Below are 21,964 nucleotides of genomic sequence, written 5' to 3' on the forward strand. Positions count from 1 at the left end.
ATCCCTGAGCAAGAAACCCTCCAAAGCGACACAGAGCAGAGCTGGCCCAGAGGGGAATCCTGCAGGGAAGCTCCATGCTGTGCCACAACCCGCTCCTCGGCACAGCGTCGGGATGTGATTCCCAGCTTCCTCACAGCACAGAGGAGCTCTCAGCACAGCCCTGGGCATCCGCTGCTTGTCCAGCTGGCACAGCAGAGCTGCCGGGGCTCATGACACCCCTCTTTGGGTCTAGCACTCAGTGTGTCTGCCAAGAACCGCTCTCCTTCCCAACCACCTCCGCACCCGGATCCTGCTGCTGGAGCAGCAGGAAGGAGGCTGGAAAGGAGCAGAATCCAGCTGACAGCAGCTGCCCATTCCAGGAGCCTGTTGTCAGCTCCTCAAGCAAACAACTAGGAGACTCCCACAAGGCACATTTCGGGAATACTGGGATCAAAGCACACCCTTGTTATCAGCCGCTGCTAGGCCGCTGGGAAGCTCAATCACTGCGGTTATTCTAGGAGGGTTCCCTTGGGACCTAGGGAAACATTCATAAGCCACCAGCACAGACCTGTCAGCAACCTCAACGGTTCCCTTTTTCAAGCCTCATGTGAAGTTACATTGACTGATTAACTCATGAGCTCAACAACACCTAAAAATACACTGGGGTTCAAATTATACATAGGACACTGTAAAAATCCGCATCTATGGGAGCTCAGTTACACTTAACTCACCTGCTTCTTATTTTACTTATCATTATTTTTATCATTTAATCGTGATTTAAATACAGCAGGATTCAAGCGTTCAGAGAAATGGGAGGCTGCAGCCACAGCGCCATCTCCTCTGGCACGTCCTTATCTAATAAACTTGCTGACCTAAGTAACTTCACCACTGAGTACTTCATGAAATTATACTTTCTGTGTGTGAGTGTGAAGCTGTTTCTTCACTTCCATTCCAGGATGGCCAGTAGAAGTATCACAGCTGACAACCCCATGAAAATATGTCACTCTGGAAGGAGCAGCTCCGCTGTTCTCTCAAGCTGCTTTTGCTGCTCTCCAATCACAAGGGGACAGACAGGTTTTCTCCAAGACCCACTATAACTGTGTGGTACTGCAAGCTAAGTGGCAGCAACTGCAGCACAAGGGCAGCCGCTTTTAAAGAATACTTTAATTTTGCTTATTCTCACCTTCAGCAGCTCTAGCTGTTGCTGTAGTTTGTACGTGGCTGTGCTGAACATGCTCTGCTTGTGCTCGTGGATGTAATCCTGCATGAGGTCTTTCATTCTCTGGAAAGAACCTGGACCATTCAGCTGGTTGCAGGCTGTAAGAGAGACGTGACTCAAATGTTATTTAAAACCAACACAGTCTTACAAGTCTTAACGCAGTTTCCATTCTGTCTGAAAATGGATGATGTGGGACCCAGGGGACATCCCGGGCACAAACCTTGTGCAGACTCTAGAGGGAGTTCCCAGCACGCAGGAAGATGCCCCAGGCACAACCCAGGCTGCCCTTCCAGCAGTGACAGCCTGTGCTGCCCAGCCCTGTGGCTGCAGGACACGTCCTGCCCTCTTGAGAAGATGCTGAGCCACCTCCCGAGGTCTCTGCAGCTCCTAAAGCTCGTCCTACAACGTTTCACTTCCCCATTATCCAGCATTTCTGGTTCCAGTTATTCCCAACCTTTGCAATCAGAAACCCAGCAGCAGGAACAACCTGGTCTGGCTTCTGTCCCTGGTTAGAAAGGCCCTGGCATGGCAGGAAGCAGCACCCTGCTTGGCCATCATCGCTCTGGCAGGCCGGGCACAGTGGTTCGCTCCAACCGAGCCGCCTTCTGCGGGGAACGTGCCCGGCACCGAGCAGCGCGCGCAGCACCAGGCTTGGTTTGCTCCTCTGCAAGGCCTTGGCTTAATGCATATTCAATAATAAAAATGTGAAGGGACGTAAGTCATAGAATCACAGAATGGTTAAGTTCGGCAGGGACCTTTAGAGAGCATCTAGTCCAACCCCCTGCATTCGCAGGGTCACCTGGAGCACGTGGCACAGGACTGCATCCTAGTGGGTTTGGAAGATCTCCAGAGAGGGAGACTCCACAACCTCTCTGGGCAGCCTGTGCCAGGGCTCTGGCACCTTCACGGTTAAGAAATTTTTCCTTGAGTTCCTATGGAACTTTTGGTGCTTCAGTTTGTGGCTGTTTCCTCTTGTCTCATTGCTGGCCACCACTGAGAAGAGCCTGGCCCTGTCCTCCCCCCATCCCTCCCTCCCTCCAGGTATTTATATACACTGCTCAGGTCCTCCCTCAGCCTCCTCTTCCTCAGGCTGAACAGGCCCAGCTCTCGCAGCCTTTCCTCACAGGGCAGATGCTCCAGGTTCCTCATCATCCTCCCTGACTTCGAGACTGAAGCAATGGAAGAGGCAAGAGAAGATGACACCGGCGCCATGGGCCAAGCCACCCGCGCAGCCTTGGCAAGGCTCCCGCCTCCCACTACGTCCCCCTGTGTTCGTTTATGCCGACTGCACCGTGTACGGCCCCCGTAAGCCCCGACTGGTGCCTTCGAGTGACATGGACACCAAGTCCATCATCCAGAGCAAGTGCAGAGGATCAAGCTGAAGCCGGCGTTTCTCACCTGCGTATATGGGTTTCATGTGAGCCTGGACTTCTGGTGTCAGAATCCGAGAAATGCCACGCTGCCTTTTACCGATGTACTCTACCTCATTAAGAATGAAGTTACGCAGCTGAGAGGGGAAATGGGAGGAAAAAGAATCAGGACATATTGCAGCACTTCATTACAGCATCTGCTCTTCAAGAACTTGCCAATTCAAGGGTATCAAAACTGAGTAACCCAGCAAAATTTCTAACTACAGGGAAGACTTTTCTCAATACAGGGCAGATGGGTTTGGACAGGCACCGCCTCTCCAGGCCCTCCCGCTTACCAAAGCCTGAGCCGCTTCCATCTGCTGCTGCTGTATGAGGTTCACTGGGTGCGAGTCTCTGCCCTGGGCAGGGAGCTTGTTCTTGAGCTCCTCAAAGAACTGGTTCAGTCTATCCAGAACAGCCTTGCTGAACTGCTCGATGGACTCACCAAGCTGAGAGCTGCAAGAAGAGAAAGGAAAACCAGCATCAAGTCACTCTGGGCCACACACGTGCTTAGGTGCCAGCAAACAGCTGAAAAAAATAAATCAACCGAGTTGAAGGGAGAGGAGGAGTGTTGTTCTTGGGATGAAGTCACTGCTAGGAAGGACAGCTTTACACGGAACTTGCGTTCACACCAGGCCCTGCGATGAATCAAGCAGCTCTGCTGGCCCTTGCAGCCTGGGTCAGGTCTGTGTTGATCCGTCTCTAAGCTCTATTACTCAGTCACACTTTCAGGAAGAGGATCCCAGAGCTCTCTGGGCCCAGTAGAGCAGCTGGGCTTCGTTAGCCGAGAACTTTCATTGAGAAAACCACCAACGAACCATGGATCCGACCCAGGGGGCTCTGCTGGGCCAACACTTACATCACCGGAGTTGTGTGGAAATGGTTCATGTTACCAGACTGTGAACAGATGTACTCTAGGGTATTAGAAGTTTGGAAAATAAGCCAAGTTCTTCCAAAATGATACTCCCTAATGAACACCCTTTCATCTCCTGTTAAATCTTGCACTTCATCTCCTGTTAAATCTTGCTCTTCAGCTGTTCTGTGTCAACAGTCTGAAGTCTCTCTTTCATCCTGCTAGCGATGATGGAGTAAGTAGCTCCCATGCTACAGTAGGAGCCAAATCGGGGGAGACCAGCACGCAGACGGGAAGCAAAGCAATGAGCTGAGCCAGCTCTGCCTCCTCTAGCATGTCCCCAAGTGCAGAGAAACTGGCTTTGCAGAGGCCAGACAACCCCCGTTTTGTACCTGCTTCTTTAATAGTCACTGGCATGGAGAGTTGTCGCTAAGAAAGACCTGATTTAACACCAGCGGTTTCAGAAATCTCGCAGGTCACCTGCGTTTCCGCAGCAAGCGCTCAGAGGGAGGTACCTGAACACCTCGTTCCAGGCCACGGAGATGCTGCTGTAGATGGGCTCCGTGAGCTGCTCGTTGAAGTCGACGACGCCGCAGGCCACGGAGCTGTAGACGCCGTTGCGGGCGCACACGGCACGGTACGTGGCGTACGCGTAGCCGAAGTGCTGCGGAGAGAGTAGGGCTCCGTCAGCGCTGCAACGCGCGCAGGGAGCTACAGCAACACCTAAACCTCGGGCTGAGCAAGTGTCTGAGCAGCGCAGGCCTTTGGGGCGCTGCATGGTGCAAGGTACATGAAATTAGGAAACAGGAGCTGCTCAGGGCTAGTCTGCCTATTTTGCTGATAATTCCTTGGGCCACTGCTGTAGCGGCCAAAAACTGTACTGCAGGGGTGGAGACTCAGGACAGGACTGTGAGGAACTCGGGCTGTCCCATGGCAGCCTGCTAAGCAAGGGAAATAAATGCATTGGGAAATGGGCTGCATTTATTGTGCTTCTGTGCAAAAAAAACCCAAAACCAAAAACAAAAATATGTAGCACTAATTAGATTAATTAAATGGGAAAGGCAGAAGACATGACAGTAGCAAGGTAAGCCCATCTCCAAATACTGAACAGCCAGTAAGCAATGTGCAGTACTACACCTGCCCGGATAAACAGAACAAACCCCGCTGTGTTTCCCATGTGGAATTCCTCCTCCTAGCTGTGTTGTGTTTTTCCAGCTCTAAATGCTGCCCAAAACACAAACCAGCCCGCCCTGTGCTCCCAAAGACAGGTTGGGATAAGGCAGATTTTCTCCGGTGCCGCCGCTCTCGGCATGCCCAGGGCCACAGAGCAGCCCGGGGCAGTGCCAGCGGCAGGAGCGGGAACGGCGCTGCCAGGGTGGGCAGCTGCGGAGGCACCGCTGGATAGAGCTCGGTTCGGATCTTACAGGTAAGCCCCAGTTTCTGACTTTCTGCTCGCACATGTCCTCTGCCTTCCTGGCTCCTCTTTGCAGGTGGGAGAGCAGCAGGTCGGAGAAGGAGCGCTGGATCTCCTGGACGCCACCGCTCACGGCCTCCTGGAGGAGCTGGGGCACCCGGGAGAGGCTCGTCTGGATGATCTCCTGGAGCTGGGCCTGCTCAGAGTGGTCCTGTGTGGGCAGTAGGGTCTCAGCAGGAGAGAGAGGGGCACGTGTCCCCTCAGCTCCTACCAGCCAACACCCTCGCCAAAAAGCCGTAGATTGGCATTCCCAAAGCAGCCTCCGTGCCCAGCTCCAGCCGGGAGCCGCAACGGGCAGGGCCCTGCTCTCTGTGCCACAAAACCTGCCCGCAGCCGCTTCCTACCGCAGAGGTGCAGCCCGCGGCGCAGACCCGCACTTGCCTCTGCCCTCTGGTTGGTCAGGTAGTTGACAACTTGGCTTACGACACGAGCCACGTCCCTCACGAGCTTCTCCGTGTGCACCATGCTGTGCTGCAGGGCGCTGCGCACCGCAAACCTCCTCAGGGCTGGGATTTCTGGGCGGACAGAGGGAATGTCACCACGAGGGGCCGCTTAGAGACCCCCGGGAAGCGAGAGGAGCTCGGGCAGAACCCACCAAATATCTGGCAAACCAAAAGCCCCAAACCCAGGTTTATAGGGCAGGGGGTTCAGGAGGATTCAACAGCACCCAGAAACAAAGAAAGAGTACAAATAGCAAGGGGAAACACGTGCATTATATTATAATGCATTATATTACACAATAATATAATATAATATAATATAATATAATATAATATAATATAAATTATGTATTTATAGTATAATGTATATATACTGTTATATAATATATTATAATATGTATAATACATTTTTGTATATTTATTTATATATAATTTATATATTATTATAATACATAACATAACTATAATTATAATGTATATTAAGTTGTATTATATATTATATAAAGTACATAATACATTATAATAATATAGATTATATGTACTGTAATGTATAATATAATATTATATATATAATATTGATTATAATAATATAGATTATATATACTGTAATGTATGATATCATATATATTATATAATATTATAGATTATACAGCACATTATATTATACATGAGTATAATATAATATGGAGTATATGGAAATAGTATTTCCAAAAGAAAGCAGTGGAAGAAGCACAATATTTTGAGAAACGGACCCGTGGGACACATGACCAGAGCCCCTGCGGTGGCTGGCACGTGGAGCGGGTCCCCGTGCCCAGGGACCAGGGCAGCTGCCCGGCCGCGCGCGATGCCGCCGCACCGAGTACCTGTGTCCTCGTCGTTGTGGAAGACCTGGGCACGTCCCTCACGGAGCAGCTTCCCGTGCAGCTTCAGGTACTCCGTGGAGCTCACCGTGAAAACCTGCAGTTTGTTATGCTGGGAGGTCGCCTCCCCAACATCGCTCATGAGCAGAGAGCTTAGCTCTTCGTCCTCCATTTCCTCTTCGTACTCATCTTCCTCACAGTCGGCCAGCGCAGCCTTCCTCTTCATTTCCTACAACACAAGGCACGTTTCATCTCTGCTCAGAGCGCACCGGGTAGGAACAGCAGAGGCTGCTGCTTAGCACCGCGCTCAGGCTGGCGCGGAGCCTGCTCCGGTGCTTCCTGGGGGTAATTCCACACCGTTTTGCCCAGTACCAGCAGCACCTGGAATGCGGCAGGAAGGTGCAGCGGCTGCGATGCCTCTGGACATGGACCTCCCTGCACACAACATGGGGCCGAGGGCTCCTCGGGCTGCCCCCCTGCTCCAAACCACCCTGCTGCTGGCTTGCCAAGGGCCAGCTCCTCCACTGTGCAGGAAAGATCAGACCAGCTCCGCCACTTGGTGTTTCCTTCTTGCTTACAGCTACGAGTAAGAGTATGAGTCACCTCCAAGAACAAATAGAAAGGAATTCCTCCCTTCTAAAGCAAGTCCTAGAATCATTGAGGTTAGAAGGGACCTTTGGAGATCATCTAGTTCAACTCTCCTGCACACGCACGGTCACCTAGAGCATGTGGCACAGGATTGTGTCCAAGCGAGTTTATTATCATCACTCCCTCAGAAATGCTCATTCACTCCCCTTTCCAAGATTTCTGATTCTTTGTCAGCCAGTGGTCAGGCCTTATTTTGAAGAAAACTGTGGACCGTGAGCACTTTTTCTTTCTTGCACTTCAGTACAACATTAAGTCTGTCTATGCTGTATACGGCTACAAAGCAATCCACTTTCATCCCTTTCCTTTCTCATCAAGATAATAAAACAACATCGAGCTCTGAACCAGTTGTGCAAAAAGAAACACTGGTCTATCCAGGTGGCACCATCCACACAGCAGCTCCCCATGTCTTGTGGAGAAATGGCTGAATCTTACCATTGAACCATCCACTGGATCCCATCAACCTAAGGGACTACTTTTTCATCAGCAGTTCATATGACATTGCCTTGCCTTCCCTTGCCTTACCTTACCTTCTCTTCTCCGCTCTTCTCTTTCATTTCCTTTCATTTTCATTCAGTATTTCAAAAATATATCTTTCTTTTCCTTTGTCCTCAAAAATAGAGCCTTTTCCTCACCCATACCTATCCACACTGCTGCTTTAAAGATCACCTCTTTCATTTTTAGAGGAAGGTGCATCATGATCTAGCCCCACTTCTTCTACCATCTCTTACTCTTCACCAAGATTGAACCTCTTAAGGGGCTTGCACCCACAAAAGCAAGGTCAGCCTGCAAGGTTCTCAAATTGAACCTCCAGCCACACTCATTCTTTGCTTTCTGCTATCCCAGACACTCAGGATGATCTCTTTGTAAATATCTACAAAACTAATTCATTTTCTGCCTTTAAAATGCTTCTTAAAGCCCCTTTTTTTCTGTACTGCCTACAAGAGACTTGACAACATTTAGACTTCTGGTATGCTGAGGTCACTGCCTACGATGCTGACTAATATTTTCTGTGTTTCCTGGTGTTCCTCCATCTGTCTATCGCCATCTGTTGTTTCTTTGCTTATCCTTGTAAGCTGCTCAGAGGAAGGACTGAATGGCTGCTCCCTTTTTGCGCACCTGCTAGTAACGTGGGGCCAGCATCCAAGGCTGGTGCCCAAAGGTGCTTTACTCCCACAGATTGTACACAGTAACCAGGACTCACTGAAGTTTGTTCTATCACATATATCAAGGATTTCAGTCAGGCTGTCTGCTGGCATAGTTGATCTTTTACCTCTGTTGCCTTATGTTCAAACATTGCTTATAGTCCCTGGTGAAAGTTATTTCATTGACCTCACTTAGTCAATATCGCAAAACACTGAATAACTTGGCAGAATAAGGCTCCCTCTGTGCAACAGCTTCCCCACAGCATGTGTCTGTCTCAGGGCTAGCTTTACTAGTCCATCCATTTAATTCACTCAGATAATTACATTGAGAAGGCAGGACATAAAGAGAACCATTTGCCTGATACACTAATATAAGTCTTTATATTTGCTGCAGTACAAGTAGGGACCAGTGAAGAAAGATGATTCAACATAAAACCAGCCCAGAATGCTGATATCAGAACTATGAACAGATCAGTGTCAGACATACAGGACAGCGTAATGACATTCCAATGGCTGTCAAAGATGAGGCTGCTAATGCCTTAACTGTGGAACACTGATCGTCCTCAAGTCTCTCTCTCAATAATTAAAGACAAACTGGAATTCTATGAATAGATGCAAATTTGACTATGGGTAGCGTTGAGGGATGACCACGTGGCTGCAGGTCAGAAGAGCACCAGGAATGCTATATGAAGCTGACAGAGAACAAGGGCAGAAGCACACTCGTGGTGTCCTTTCCTAATGGAGTGCCAAAGGCTCATGAAATTTTGACCTGCAACCTAAACTACCAGAAATCCAATCATGAGCATATCATATTAGACTCCCGTTTTCTCCTTCTTTTCATGAAGGGAGAGGAATTGTCCATTTTTTAGACAACCGGATTCCAGATATGTCAAGTCAAGATACAGAGGCTCAGTATATTGGATAAAATCTTGTCCTGGGCTATAAGGAAGCTACTGATGTAGAAGCAAGCAAGTAGGCAGTTACTGTGAGGGAGAAGATACTGTAGTCTCATCTCTATGAGTAGAGCTAAGCAACCTTTACATGTGCCACTGTCACATGGTATGGTGGCAATAGCAAAGCTCTAGCAAAGTCCTCTCCTGTCATTACATAGATGTCAGTTAAGAGCAGCAGCGCAGCAGCAGGATGGGTGGCGTGTCCCTTCCTGCCTATGCTGCTCTCTCAAGGATCCCATATGGCCGTTCAATGGTCAGTAAAGCAACAAAGCATCTTCCCTAGCAGCTTCAGAATGTCTCCTTTCCCCTGCAGAAACAACAACGGTACCTTCTGGGATTCGTACCTGAAGGCCACTGATGAAGTCCTGCCAAATCCGCTGTTTGGAGTACTGGTTTCGGGACTGGACGCAGATCAGACTAATAGTGTGAAGTTTGGCTTCCTTCTCTTTCATCAAGGCGCTGATCTTAAACACAAAGAGGAAGGTTAGGAAGGTATCATCCCCAGAGACAGCGCCGGCCACAGAAAACAGGGAGTGACAATAAATAACCACAAAGGTACAGTGTGGAAAAAAGGGGGAGGCAGGTCCACTGCATAGAGACGGTTCAAGGAGAATAAACTTACAACAGGGCAAGGACAGCGGCTCAGCAGAATCCCACTTTCCCACAGACCAAAGCACTGCTCAGCTCAAAGCTCCAGAAATACTCACTTTTAATTCCTTCTCCAAAATATTCTTCCTCAGCTCATTCTCCTTCTGAAACGAGGCTGCATTTCTCACAGGAGGCCCCTGTCTTTGCTGCAACCAGAGAACAGGACATTGGCACTGCTCTCCAAAGGCTGGCACTCAGCTCCGCGGTGCCCCACGCTCCACAACACAGCCCAGACACCAGCCAGGATTTTGCGCTTTCCTTCTGGTTGTGACGGTGATTTCTACGGTTGTAGCATGTGGTTGTTGGGGGGATTGTTACTACCAGGAAAAAACCTGTTTACTGCAAGAATTGCTTCTCCAAAGGAGCAAACCAGCTCTGTTGTCCCTGCTTAACGCGTGACTGCGCTGCGTTGTGACGCTGCGTGACAGGCACACTACACAGGGTATATAGGAAAATTAGACTTATGGAAAGAATTAGCTCCGTGGCTATCACGTCTGGGCAGCAAATCAGAAGCATTTTTTTGGTTCAGTTTGGTTCCTCTGTAAGTCAGTTTGGGTCTCTGGCTCCTTGAGTGTCGCTCCGTTTATATTTGTGTGAGCAGCTGCTGCTGACAGCGCTCCAGCCAAGCTCCAAAATGTCACTGGATACGAGAAGCTGGGGAGCTCTGCGGCTGCTTGGACATCAGCTCACGCTCCCTGCACCCTGCAGAGCCATCCGCCCTCCGGGGCTCCCCCACCTCCTCTGCTTAGTCTGGAAAACCTGTGTGTGCAGCTCGTTTCCCTGCCGGGCTGTGCACAGTTTCCTTGAAAGCAGCAAGCCCACAAAAACTGAGGGTGGACAGGCCTGTGAGAGCAACCCCATGAGCCTGGGGCCGGGGGGTCCCCGTGAACCCGCGTTGCTGCTCGGGCACCTGCTGCATCTCAGAGTGCTCGGCCCCAGCCATGGCAGTGAGTGTAATTATAACTGAAATAGGCCCTATGTCACCGTGACAAATTATGGAATAAGAATCCACAAATTGAACATGAAACAGCTCCCCAAACCACTGGTCTGCTGGAAGGTCTCCCACGCAACGAGCTGCCCAGGAACCACCCATGCCGGGCAGACCGCGCGGTGCGACGCGATCACTGACCTCCTGCTGCAGCTCCGCATAGAGAATTTCCTTCTCCAGCTCCAGCTGCGCTCGCTGGGTCTCCAGGCCTTCCAGCTCCCTCTCAATCGGCACAATCTCATCTTTTAAATCCAGATCACTGCAAGATGCAAGTCAAAGAACAGATTAGAAAGGCAGAAAGTAAAACACGAAAAAAGGGCACTGTAATTGGACTCGACATAATCAGTACCTTAGAGCAGATGCATTAGACACCTTCTGCATCAGTTGTATTTAATAGCATATCTAACCAAAGCCCTCTGGGCTTGACGCTGCGTTGTGCTCAGTGCTTTGGAGGACTGGCCCAGTGGGCACCTTGGCATTTGTATCCACTGGGACCTGATCCAGAGCCCAGAGCTTTGCTGTGCCAACACCCCGGGCTGGACGGGGACAGTCCGGGCTAACGCAAGGAGCGGAGCAGCGCGCCCATGTCACCGCGCCGCCGGCCCAGGCGGCCACCCGGTCACCACGGCGCTGTCAGGACTGGATTACAGCCATATCTCCACAGCGCAATGTGGCTGTCCTGGCGTCTGCGCCAACTCATCCACAGTCTGTATGCACACACACACGTTTTCAGCGTGTAACTGTAGCCCCTCCTATTTTAGGAGGTTAAGTGCAGTTCTTTGGCTCCCAGCAAATTTCTAGAGATGTTCACAGTTCCTTGGCGACTCCCATCACTGCACGCAAGATGTGGGTTTGGAAGTTACCTGATTATTTCTGAAACGTTGAAGGCGTCGGTCTTGGTGCAGACGAAGGCCAAGCGCCTGTACTGGCCGTCCATGAGCAGCTGCCTCCGCAGGTTGATGCTCAGCATCTCTTTGGCCGTCTTGTCATCCACAGCCCTGTTGATGTTGGCCACCACCCACACGGCGTTGCAGTTTTTGAGGTACTGGAGACACAAACACAAGCGAGGAGAGCTCCAGTGACTCACCCCAAAACAGAAATATCTCAGACAGCTCCTACTACGTGATGACTTTACCAGAACCTGCCAGAAGTTGGTGTATTTAGGAAACACTTTTTTCTGGTATCCTCAAAACCAGACTCAAACAAGAGTTACTTGAGTAAGTGCTAGTGAAAGCCCTGGTACCAAAGCCAGAGCTCGGCTCTCGGAGGACAGCAAACCCGACACGGCTCTACCTCTTTGGCCACGTTATCCCTGGCAGCATTGGAATCCCGGATGCCGGGCAAGTCCACCAGCACTGCTCCTGTCTTCAGGACATCGGCCTTGGGAACGCGAATCTTGACACATTTCACGATGGGCCAGAATTCCCCACCTTTCATGTCCCGCAAGTTATCAGTTCGGGAGTCGATAAATTTCTCTATTTTTGAGCGAAAATCTGTGGCCTGGAAAGAGAGAGAGAGAGACCCTAGGATGAGGTTACTCCCCACCAGAGCAAGTGGTGGTTCAGACACTGGCACTCGCGTTACCGTCGCAGCAGAGACGTGCTTCACGGTGCCGAGGTGCTGGGTGACCTCCTGCAGCGCCTCCAGCTCTGCCAGCTCTGCCACCGTCCCGTACACGGCCTTCACGCGGCTGTAGGCAGCACCAGCCTCCGTCTTGCGATCTGGGCACCGCTTCTTCAGCTTCCCTGACTTGTCCTTCATATCCTTGAGGAGCGCTTCCAACTCACTGAACCATTCCTGGAGCAGGAGACGAAAACACACGTAGTGCAACGCACGGTGTGGCGACGATATTCAGAAGGGCCCCATGTGTGTGTTATATTTATGGCCACTGTTCAGTTTGCTGTGTTGGGTTCATACCCTCCCAGAGCTTCCATGCCCATTCCACGGATGCAGGAATGGAGCTGGAGCAGCACGCAGGCAGCAGCCTAATGGCAGTCATGGATTTATCCTCTAGGCTGCTGCTCTCGGCTTTTGGAAATGCACATTCCCACAACACTGGAAGCTGTCAGCACGGAAACACAGGGAGAAATACGGAAACCAGCGGAACTTCTGTTTTTGCCACCTACCTCTCTGGAGAGGAACTCCACGTCCGCTTCGTAGGGGCTGCCCTCGGCAGCCCTGGAGATCTCCACGACGGCGGCGGTGCAGGCGCGCATCGCCGACGTGGGCAGCACGGCCTCCTCGCCCAGCAGCGCGTTCAGCAGGCTGCTCTTCCCTGCGCCCGTGTTCCCCACCACGGCGATGGACGTCCTCGGCATCTTGGTGTCTCTCTGCAGCTTGTCGATCTGTTCTCTTTTTGGGGGAGAAAAACAAGAAACATGCAGACGTGATGCGGCAGCATCTGGCTGCCGCCCTGCTAATGATGATTTTCTTGAATGGGAGTTTCGGTGCATGTTTTAATCGAGATTGGTACATGCAAACCTTGTATAACCCCCCAAAAGTCACCAAGAAACACAAGCAGGACATCTGTGAGACCGAGAGATGTCCTCTTAACAGAGCCCTTAAAGGCATCGCCACCATCCTCCTGAACACGTCATTTCATAGAATCCCAGAATGGATGAGGTTGGAAGGGACCTCTAGGGATCACCCAGCCCAGCCCCCTGCTCCAGCAGGGACACCCAGAGCACAGGACACAGGGTGGCATCCAGGCAGGTTGGAAGATCTCCAGAGAAGGAGACTCCACAGCCTCTCTGGGCAGCCTGTGCCAGGGCTCTGGCACTGCCAGGAAATTCTTCCTCAAGTTCCTGCAGATTTAACACCCAGCAGAGGAGGAGCCCGAGGCAGCATCTGCTCTGCAGAACTGGGCTTCGCCCGCAGACCTGAGTGCTCTCCTGGGCACAACCGCTTGGCTGCGTTGGCTGTGCATCACCCACGGGAGGCAGGAACAGATCCACCCACGACCAGGAGCCAGGATCGCGACCCGTCGGCCCCGACCACCGACGACACCACCAAGGCCCCGCGCGCGGGGCGCGCTCACGCTCACCTCCACTCCTCCACGCGCTCCCCGTCGATGCCCTCCACGGCACGCAGCACCCGCGAGAGGTCTGCGAGCACGGCCTGGCACCGCTGCCGCTGCAGCGCCACGTCGTCCTCCGACACAGCCCAGTCCTGCTGGCTCCCGCTCGCCGCTCCGCCGCCAATCCTGGCTTTCCCATCAGAGCTCCCCGCTCCGCAGAGGCTTCCTGAGCTCCTGGGAGTGGATGGAAGAAGCCCCTGGGCAGCCTGTGCCCAGTGTGCCGGGTCCTGCTCTGCCCGCGGCTGGATCGGGGAGGCTAATGGGCTGGTTGGAGCCTCTGCAGCACCAGGAGTGCACGGAGCCAGGGCTAAGGAAGGCCGAGTCACAGGCTGCTCCTCGGAGCCCGTGCTGGGAGCACCGGGCGCACGCAGGAGTGCTGGGGCTGGTAAAGGACACGGCGCATCCTCCTCTTCCAGAGGCGGAGTAGGAAGGTGGGCAGCCCCCGGGAAGCCCTGCTCCCGCGAGGCGGGAGAGGCGCTTGCAGGGCTTTCTGGATTCCCGAAATCTGGAATGCTCTGCGAACTGGAGGAGCCTCCTGCTTCCCAGGGAGGGGGAGCGCCTCTTCCACTCCCGTCACTGAGTTCTTGGGCTGGGGGCCTCCTTTGGCAACACATTTGGGAAGCGGCGCTTGCTGTGACATCGGGCACTCCCGGTCCCTCTGCCCGCGAGACGCAGCCCCAGGCCAGGGGGGTGCCAGGTCTCCAATGTGTCTGTGTGAGAGGCAGAGGAGAGGAAGGAGCGATGGAGTCTTCCTCGCTGGCCATCCCGTTACACCCAGGAGCTCCCACGCAGTGGTGCGGGATTGAGGGATTCGCTTCCTGCCTGGACCTTCCATCCTCTCCTTCTGCCTCTGGCTGCAGCTCCTGCTTTGTCAGACCCGGTCCATTTTCTCCGGCGGCGACACCGCGGTAGGAAGCCGTGTTTGCATCTCCGTCCGCCCAGCGCTCTGCCTCGGTTTCTGGGCAGCAAGCAGCAGAATCCAGCACGGCTGGGGCCGTGGGGGCCTCGCTGCCACCCAGAGCGCCAGCACTGCCCTCAGGAGCAGCCCGGCTGCAGTCCCCCTCCGTGGAGCTGTTGGAGAGGTCGGAGAGCAGGAAACCGGGGCTCGCAGCGCTGCGCACGGAGAGCGGAGACACCGGAGAGGAGCCAGACGCACGTCTGGTACCCAGCACGGAGCAGAGGCTGCTCTGGAACTGCTCCTCGTCGGACACGGAGCCGGACGCACGTCTGGTACCCGGCGCGGAGCAGAGGCTGCTCTGGAACTGCTCCTCGTCAGACACGGAGCCGGACGCACGTCTGGTATCCGGCGCGGAGCAGAGGCTGCTCTGGAACTGCTCCTCGTCGGACGGGGAGCCAGCACACGGGCTGCACGTGGCCCCGTTGGTGTCCTTGGATGTGACATCGTGCTGCAACGTTGGCGCGAGGGCAGCGGGATCCGCATCGGGCTGCGGGGTGTCCTGCCCGCTCGTGTCCCCGGCTGCAATGCCATGCTGTGATGCCGGCCCGAGGGCAGCAGGCTCCAAGGAAGCGCCCTGTCCATCCGCAGCACCAGTGGCACCTGCGCCGGGGGGCTCAGCCTGCGCTGCTGCCCGGGGCGGCGCTGCGGGCCTGGCGTCGGCGCGCGCCCGCTCGGCACAGCCGCCTTGGAAAAACTCCCGCACCAGCCGGGCAACGTAGCCCTGGCTGCCCTGCTGCCCGGCCGCCTCCGCGGTGCGCGCAGCGGGACGGCGCTGGGGGGACTGCCTGCCCGGGCGGCCGCCGGCCGGGCTGCGGTGCTCCCATGCACCGCGACGCTCCCGTGCACCGCGGTGCTCCCGCGCACCATGCGCCGCAGCGGCGGCTGCGCTCGCGCCGGGCTCCTCTGCCCATGCCGGCCCCGGCGGGCAACGTCGCTTCTGAGAAAGCTGCTCCTCTTCCGATTCGGATGCCCCCAAACCTTCGTTTTCAGGGACTTGTCTTTTTAGGCTCCTGGAAGAGCCCTCTCGCTCGGACGCTTCCTGTGGGGAATTTGCGCCCTCCTCTTGGCACCGATCCAGCCCCTCGGCCAAGCCAGGCTCCGGACCATGCAGCTCTGCAGCGCTGCTGCCAGGCAGGCCCCGCTGTTCCTGCGTTGCCAGCGGCTCCGGGCCCCAGCGCCCTCCCTGCCCGTGGAGCAGCTCGCCCGCGTGCGCAGCCTGTCCCGGTCCTGGTGCTCCCGGACACAGCTCGGGCTGCGCTTCCCCGACCCGGGAATCTCCAACAGCCCTCGGGAGCCGGGAAGGAGCAGCTGGGGCCTCCCCGACGCCTTCCTGAGCAGGGGCCTGGAGCAGCTGGGTTTCAGCCAACAAATCCTCCTCTACCCCCTGCCCGGCTTGGGACGGGCTGGAATTGCCACGTCCTCCCTCTTCACTGCAACAGTCTTCCCAGCTCTCAGCTACCACCTGCGCCGGTGGAGCGGGAAGGCCCAAGGAGTTAAAGCCACGGCATAAACCTGCGCTCCTGTGTTCTTCAGCTGCTGGGGTCTCCTTTTCTTCTCCCAGAGGTGCCTTTTGCGTTAAAAGAGTGCTTTCTGCACCTGCTGCAATGCAGCCCGTGCCTGGGCAGGCAGTCGCAGTCGGTTTAACTGCGGTGGGATGGTGTTCTGTACACGAACGAGGGCGACCCGCTTGCTCCACACAGCCCTCCGCTGCCTGCTGGGCTCCTGGAGCCGATCCGGCAGCAGCAGCAGCTCCTCTGCTGTCTGTCCCGCTGCCGTGCGGCTCCCTGCACGGAGCAGAGCTGCGGGAAACACCGTCTGCATCCCGGGCGGCAACACCCTCTTCCGCAGCGCGCTGCACCGGGAGCGTCTCCCTTCCTTGGCTGTCAGTTTTCTCTATTTCAGCTTCCAGGAAACAGAAGTCCCCTCCCCGGCAGAACCCAGCCACAGCAGCAGGGTCCCCTTCCATGCCCTCGAGCTCTTCGCTTCTGTTTTCTTTGCAAGACTCCACGTGTTCAGTTGCGGTGCTGCACACCCCTGCTGAAGGACCCTCCTCCTCCACGCTCGCCCCTCGTCGAGGGGCCTGTGCTTCCACTCCACAACAGTCCTGGCAAGCAGCACTGTCACTACTGCCTTCCAAGTCACTGCTCAGCAAACCTTCAACACTCCTGTTTTCCTGGTCCCCCTCATCCCAAACAGCATCTTCCACAGCGCTGTCTTCTGGATAAAGAGACGGTTGCACAAAATCCTCTCCTGATTCCAAATCCACATTTCTTTCCAAATCTGCAGGTAGGGCTGCGCAAGAATCAGCTTCCTGCTGGTTTTTAGGCTCACCCGGCTGCTCCTGTAGCTCTGCCCCGATGTTGTTAGCAGGAGACTCCGGATCGCAGCTGCTCCGGTTGCCCTCACGGGTCTCCTGGTCACCTGCAGCGACATGTGCTCCGTGGGGGCTCCTTCCATCGCTGCCACTATCCCACGTGGCCTCCGCAGATCCGAGCACGGAGATTTCTGTCACCTTCCAACCTCGGTTGGGGCCTGGGTTTTCTTTTTCAGCAGCAAATAGAAGTACCTGATCTCCCAAAGGCTGCTCCTGCTCTATGCAGCCACTGTGCTGCTGCTGAGGGTCACTAGGAATTTCACCTAAACTCAGAGGTGAATCAGAACTAGTGACTGGCAGCAATTTCCCTCCCGGATTTTCCCAGACCGTCCCTGTGTTGGGAGAGCACGAGGCTGCAGACGCTGTCCCTCTCGCCGACGTTTCTGACCCTGCGAGCGCGACGTTGGCGCGGTCACATTCCGCTGACCCGCCAGGCGCGGGCTCCGGCTCCTGCGCTCCGTGCGGAGCCGCCCCGGCTGCAGGCGCTGCAACACCCGCATGTTCTGCCCCTTGCTCTTCCTCCCGCTGTTCCGCAGCACCGCGCTCACCCTGCAGGGCCCTTTCTGGTTTCATAGGGTTACCATTTTCTGAGTTATTTCTTATGTCAGCGACTGGGTCTGTTGAGCTGTCAGTAGAATAGTTTTCTTCCTTGGGATAATATTCACATGTTTCCATTTCTGTAGAACGGGCAGCCTGACGTGAGGCCTCCCATGCACAAGCACCGGGCTCCCGCCGCTCCTCCGAGCTCTCTGTGTGAGGACCTGCCTCTCCTGCTGCCTTCTCCTCGTACGTCCTCACTACGGACACATTATTTGTATCTTCTTTTGCGGCGTCAAGTTGATTCACAGCCCGAGCGCTGAGCCCTGGAGTCTCAGCAGTTTCATATCCCAATTCGCTGCCAGACCCTTCCCAACCCTGAAGCATTGACGTGTCCGCTGCAAACTCATCATCCGCCCTCTCGATGCCCATGGGAACCCCGGGCTCCTCATGAGCAGACACTGCTGAACGAACTTCCATTTCTACTTCTTCCCTGTCCCGTTTTTCCTCCAGGAAGAGTCCGCAAGATTTTAGGATGGATCTTGGCACACAGGCTTGGCCTTCACTTTGCTCCACAGGAACCAAGTGAGGATTTGTCAGCTTTCCTTCTCCTGAGACATGTTCCTGAGGCCCAAACGCTGCCTGCTGAACAGGCTCCGCAGTCCCTGCTGAATCCCTGCTCGTCAGCCTGTATTCTGGTGAGGCAGAGCGCAAGAACAGGGGCTCCCACAGGGTGCAGCCTTCCCGTGGAGCATCTGATATTGCAGGAGATTTATGGCTTCGCTCTTCAAATCCGCTTGAAGTCACATCAGTAAAGTTTGTAGGGACAGAGGATTCAGCTGCAGATGTCACCGATGCCACAGAATTAAAGGGCAAGGACAGAGCAGCTGCAGGAGCCTCTCCAGGGCATGCACTGGGCTTGGCCGGAGCTCCAGCATCCTGGGGAATATCCTGGAGCACCCGCATGGCTGGAGGCCCAGCAGGGAGCCTGATGCATTCCTCAAACACCAGGTCTGAGCCGGGCTGAGGAGCCTCTGGAGGTGCTGACGGGGGCAAGGGAACCTGCAGCAGAACCAGGGAGAGCAGCAAAACACGGAGAGAGAGCAATGAGCTGGGCAGCAAGTGCACTTGGTTCCTTGTATTGCGAGTGAAAAGGAAAACAAACCCATGGAGTGTCCACTTAGCGCCTTTGCCACTGCCACAGACGAGTGCAAGGAGGACCCACAGCTGGGAGAGGTTTGAACTGCAGCCTCAGAGCTGAGAAGGGTGCAGTTTCCATGCATGCCAAGGCTTTTGTTCTTAACGCCGCAGAATGAGAGAAACAAAGTGAGGAAGAAGCAGAATCGGGGAGAAGAAAGGAGAAAGGTGTGGGGGGAGGACGAAAGGGACCTCATGGAGACCCTGGCTCGAAGGGAGAAGCAGGTGTAGGGGAAGGCAAAGCCACGTTCAAAGCCCTGGCAAGGAAGGAGCACTGAGTCAACGGGGACTGCGAGTGGGGACGACAGGTAGTGGTGCAGCCTCAAAACACATGGAAGAGCGTCAAAGGGAGCAAGTTTAATTTATATACTGTTACAATCAAAATGGAGAACAAAGAGCTACTCTCATTCCTAATATTGTCTCCATAACGCATTCAGAAAAACATGGTTCCTGCTCTCTGGTGTTGTTGACAACATCTCTAAAAAGCACATATTGCATAAAAAGCAATAAAACAGCAGGCTGATCTCAGAAGAGCCAAAACTGACTGATAAGTCAGAGGCGCTCTGCCTCTATAACAAACCATATTATGCTCATGTGTACATTCCCCAGCTGTGAAGTGATTTCCAAATAATGAACTACCCAGATATCGTTAGTGAAGACTAAACCAAACCCACACACCTGCGGAACGGAACTCCTCGTCTCATCACGGTCAGCCCCGCAGCAGCAGTGTTCAAACTGAAAGATAAGCACGAGAAACGCAGCTCACAACCCTCCGCATTCAAATTCAGCATCCAGATTCAACAAGATTGCCTAATTTATGGCAGAAAAGGCCACGTTGAAATAAAACCATTTCAGTTTTTAGGCAGAAAAACAATCAAACTCCCCAGCCCTCCAATTTAAAAGTTAATTGGAGTCTTGCTTTGCTGTCTTTCAAAGTGGCTCATTCCTCATATTTATAGCACAAACAAATACCTAAGCGTCTACAGAGGAATCACAGTCGTGTTAGCAGCAGTTTAAAGCTCTCATCTGCACTCCTGGTGAGAACAAGAGGCACTTAGACCCTGTCACAGTGGAATTCTTTCTGGGAGCCCCCAAACACCAGGTGACGTATGGAAGGAGCCAGGCAGCACAGCCCTGGTGCTGCCGGGAGCTCAGGATGATGACGGCAGCAGACGGGACCGAGCGCACGGCCTGCGGCCCGGCACCGAGGGCAGCAGGACGGCGTTTCGCCCCGCAGCCACGTTTGGCAGTTTCTGCAGCACATTGGGAAGAAACGGGACGTACCAGGAAGCAGAGCTGCGAGTTGGGCTGCCGAACCCACGTTCCGGGCTTGAGGTGTCTTTCCGTGGGATGCCCAAATACAACAGTATCCCCTTTCTGCAGGACGACTTTACCTGTGGGTTTATAAGCCTTCCGTTACAGCTCATAACAGGCACAAGTTCTGTATTCTTATAATTGCTAGGACTGAAATTTGCAGGTTGGGGAAGAAGAAAACACAGAGCTGCTGTGACAGCAAGGACACACCAAGCGTCCCAGCTCCAGCACTCAACAGGATGGGCCAAGGAAGCAATGTGAGGGCAGACTGCTGCATGTCACAGGGACATCCTGCTCCTCTGGTGGCAGCTGGGACACACTGTTCAGACAGCAGGCAGAAAATTCTCTTTGAATTTGCCTCGTTTTTCTCAGAACATACTTATGAGTTCTTGGCTTTCAAGTTTATATTCCAAAATGCAATCGTGAAATCTCCAGAAGAGGTATTTGGTTTGCTATAAATGTCTGCCTTGAGTAAAGTAACAACCCACACATCAACCCCCCGCCAGACTGTGCAGGGAAGCTGCCCTCCCACTGCAACAAACCAGCCGCTGCTCTTGACCTTCACCCTGCTCAGGGCCTTGTGGGCCTGAAGCATCGGCCCAGTCGCCTCTTTTCCCAGCTGAGAGCTCCGCTCTGTCTATTCTGCCTGTATGAATACCTGTCCTGAATTTCAGACCATCTTTTCTGAACCTTCTTGGTATTTTCCCATGTCCTTCTAGGCTTTTCAGGGCTGGAACAACCAGCAATACTCTCAGGGCACAGTGCCTTTTCTGAGGAAATCCTCAATAAACTCGGGATATTCACCTGAAAGCCAAGAGAGCTCGAGCACCACAAGATTCTCCTCGTAGCTCCCAACGGCCTTTAGAATCATAGAATCATAGAATTTACCCCCCTTTGTGTTCAATAACTATATCGATACGGCCCTCGCCATCTCCCTAACGAGCTGTTCCTGCAGCTGCCTCATTAATGTGCAGCACAGAGCCCTGCAGGGTGACGCAGCAGCCCTATCTGCAGCAGCAGAAACGGTTTCTGCTCGGCCTCACGCTTCCACCTCCACCTCGCAGGGTGTCCCATCTTGGGGCTCTCTCAGGACATTAGGGGACGTGTGTCTCATGCCAATGTAAGTGCCGCCTTGCACGCGTGTGACCGGTGCCCCCGGGAGGCTGCGGGCCCCGCGCTCACCGCCGATGCGGGTGTCGTTCACGTAGACGCCCGTGAGGCTGCAGTCCACGAGCTGGTAGGCGCCGGGCGCGCGGATGACGCGCGCGTGCAGGCGGGACACGCAGTCCGACGCGCCGCCCCGGCTGCTCAGGAAGTAGTCGACCACCTCGCGGCGCCGGCCCAGCAGCGTCACGTCCTTCTCGAAGCTACAGCGAGGAAGGAGAAACGTCAGCAACCCCGGGATGGTTACGGATTCCTCACCTTACCCACCGCCTTGGAAGCTGCTCTGCAGCAGGGGCCAGGAGATTAGCCAGGGCATCGCAACAAAAGTATCCCAAGGTGGTACCGTTCGAGCAACAGAATTTTTGACGCCTACAATATGACGTAGCAGTTGCTGGAAAGCAGAATCAGTAAAATCCAAGCATGGAGCAAAGCAAATCCATCCCGTTAGTGGCTGTGCTAACGTGCAAAACCAGCTGGCGCTTCCACGAGCAAATGCTCATTCCCAGCATCCGGCCTCAAATTAAATGGGCCCAGACTTTTGATGGGAGAAGGTAATCATGAACAGAGGATTGTGACCGTTACAGTTAATATTCTAGCACTGGTAGCATTAGTATTAGCATCATCAGATGCCAGTGATCGGAAGGAACAGACTGATAATATCTTGCTGTCCAGGAACTGAGCACCTCTCCAAGAAAAAAACACGCACAAGGAGTGAACTAAGCAGAAATCTT

At 54.0% G+C, this 21,964-nt stretch overlaps 1 protein-coding gene across 1 annotated transcript in view; it reads right to left on the bottom strand.

Moving 5' to 3' along the window:
- Window positions 1–21,964, bottom strand: part of LOC104580510 (uncharacterized) — a 29,651-nt gene that overhangs the window by 7,017 nt on the left and 670 nt on the right. Inside the window, exons 2-20 of the mRNA XM_088537110.1 lie at window positions 21,252–21,436; window positions 20,040–20,149; window positions 19,434–19,490; window positions 16,506–18,620; window positions 13,657–16,109; window positions 12,740–12,965; window positions 12,198–12,410; window positions 11,907–12,113; window positions 11,477–11,658; window positions 10,755–10,872; window positions 9,685–9,771; window positions 9,322–9,441; window positions 6,238–6,463; window positions 5,316–5,449; window positions 4,885–5,085; window positions 3,976–4,124; window positions 2,904–3,063; window positions 2,597–2,705; window positions 1,163–1,296 (exon numbers count right to left, since the gene is read on the bottom strand). Coding sequence (XP_088393236.1) covers window positions 1,163–1,296; window positions 2,597–2,705; window positions 2,904–3,063; window positions 3,976–4,124; window positions 4,885–5,085; window positions 5,316–5,449; window positions 6,238–6,463; window positions 9,322–9,441; window positions 9,685–9,771; window positions 10,755–10,872; window positions 11,477–11,658; window positions 11,907–12,113; window positions 12,198–12,410; window positions 12,740–12,965; window positions 13,657–16,109; window positions 16,506–18,620; window positions 19,434–19,490; window positions 20,040–20,149; window positions 21,252–21,436 — 7,186 coding nt within the window. The remainder of the gene's footprint in view (window positions 1–1,162; window positions 1,297–2,596; window positions 2,706–2,903; window positions 3,064–3,975; window positions 4,125–4,884; window positions 5,086–5,315; window positions 5,450–6,237; window positions 6,464–9,321; window positions 9,442–9,684; window positions 9,772–10,754; window positions 10,873–11,476; window positions 11,659–11,906; window positions 12,114–12,197; window positions 12,411–12,739; window positions 12,966–13,656; window positions 16,110–16,505; window positions 18,621–19,433; window positions 19,491–20,039; window positions 20,150–21,251; window positions 21,437–21,964) is intronic.

Source organism: Tinamus guttatus, unplaced genomic scaffold (genome assembly GCF_059628265.1).
Source record: "Tinamus guttatus ecotype Peru unplaced genomic scaffold, ASM5962826v1 Tinamus_guttatus_pri_ptg000731l, whole genome shotgun sequence".
NCBI lineage: Eukaryota > Metazoa > Chordata > Aves > Tinamiformes > Tinamidae > Tinamus > Tinamus guttatus.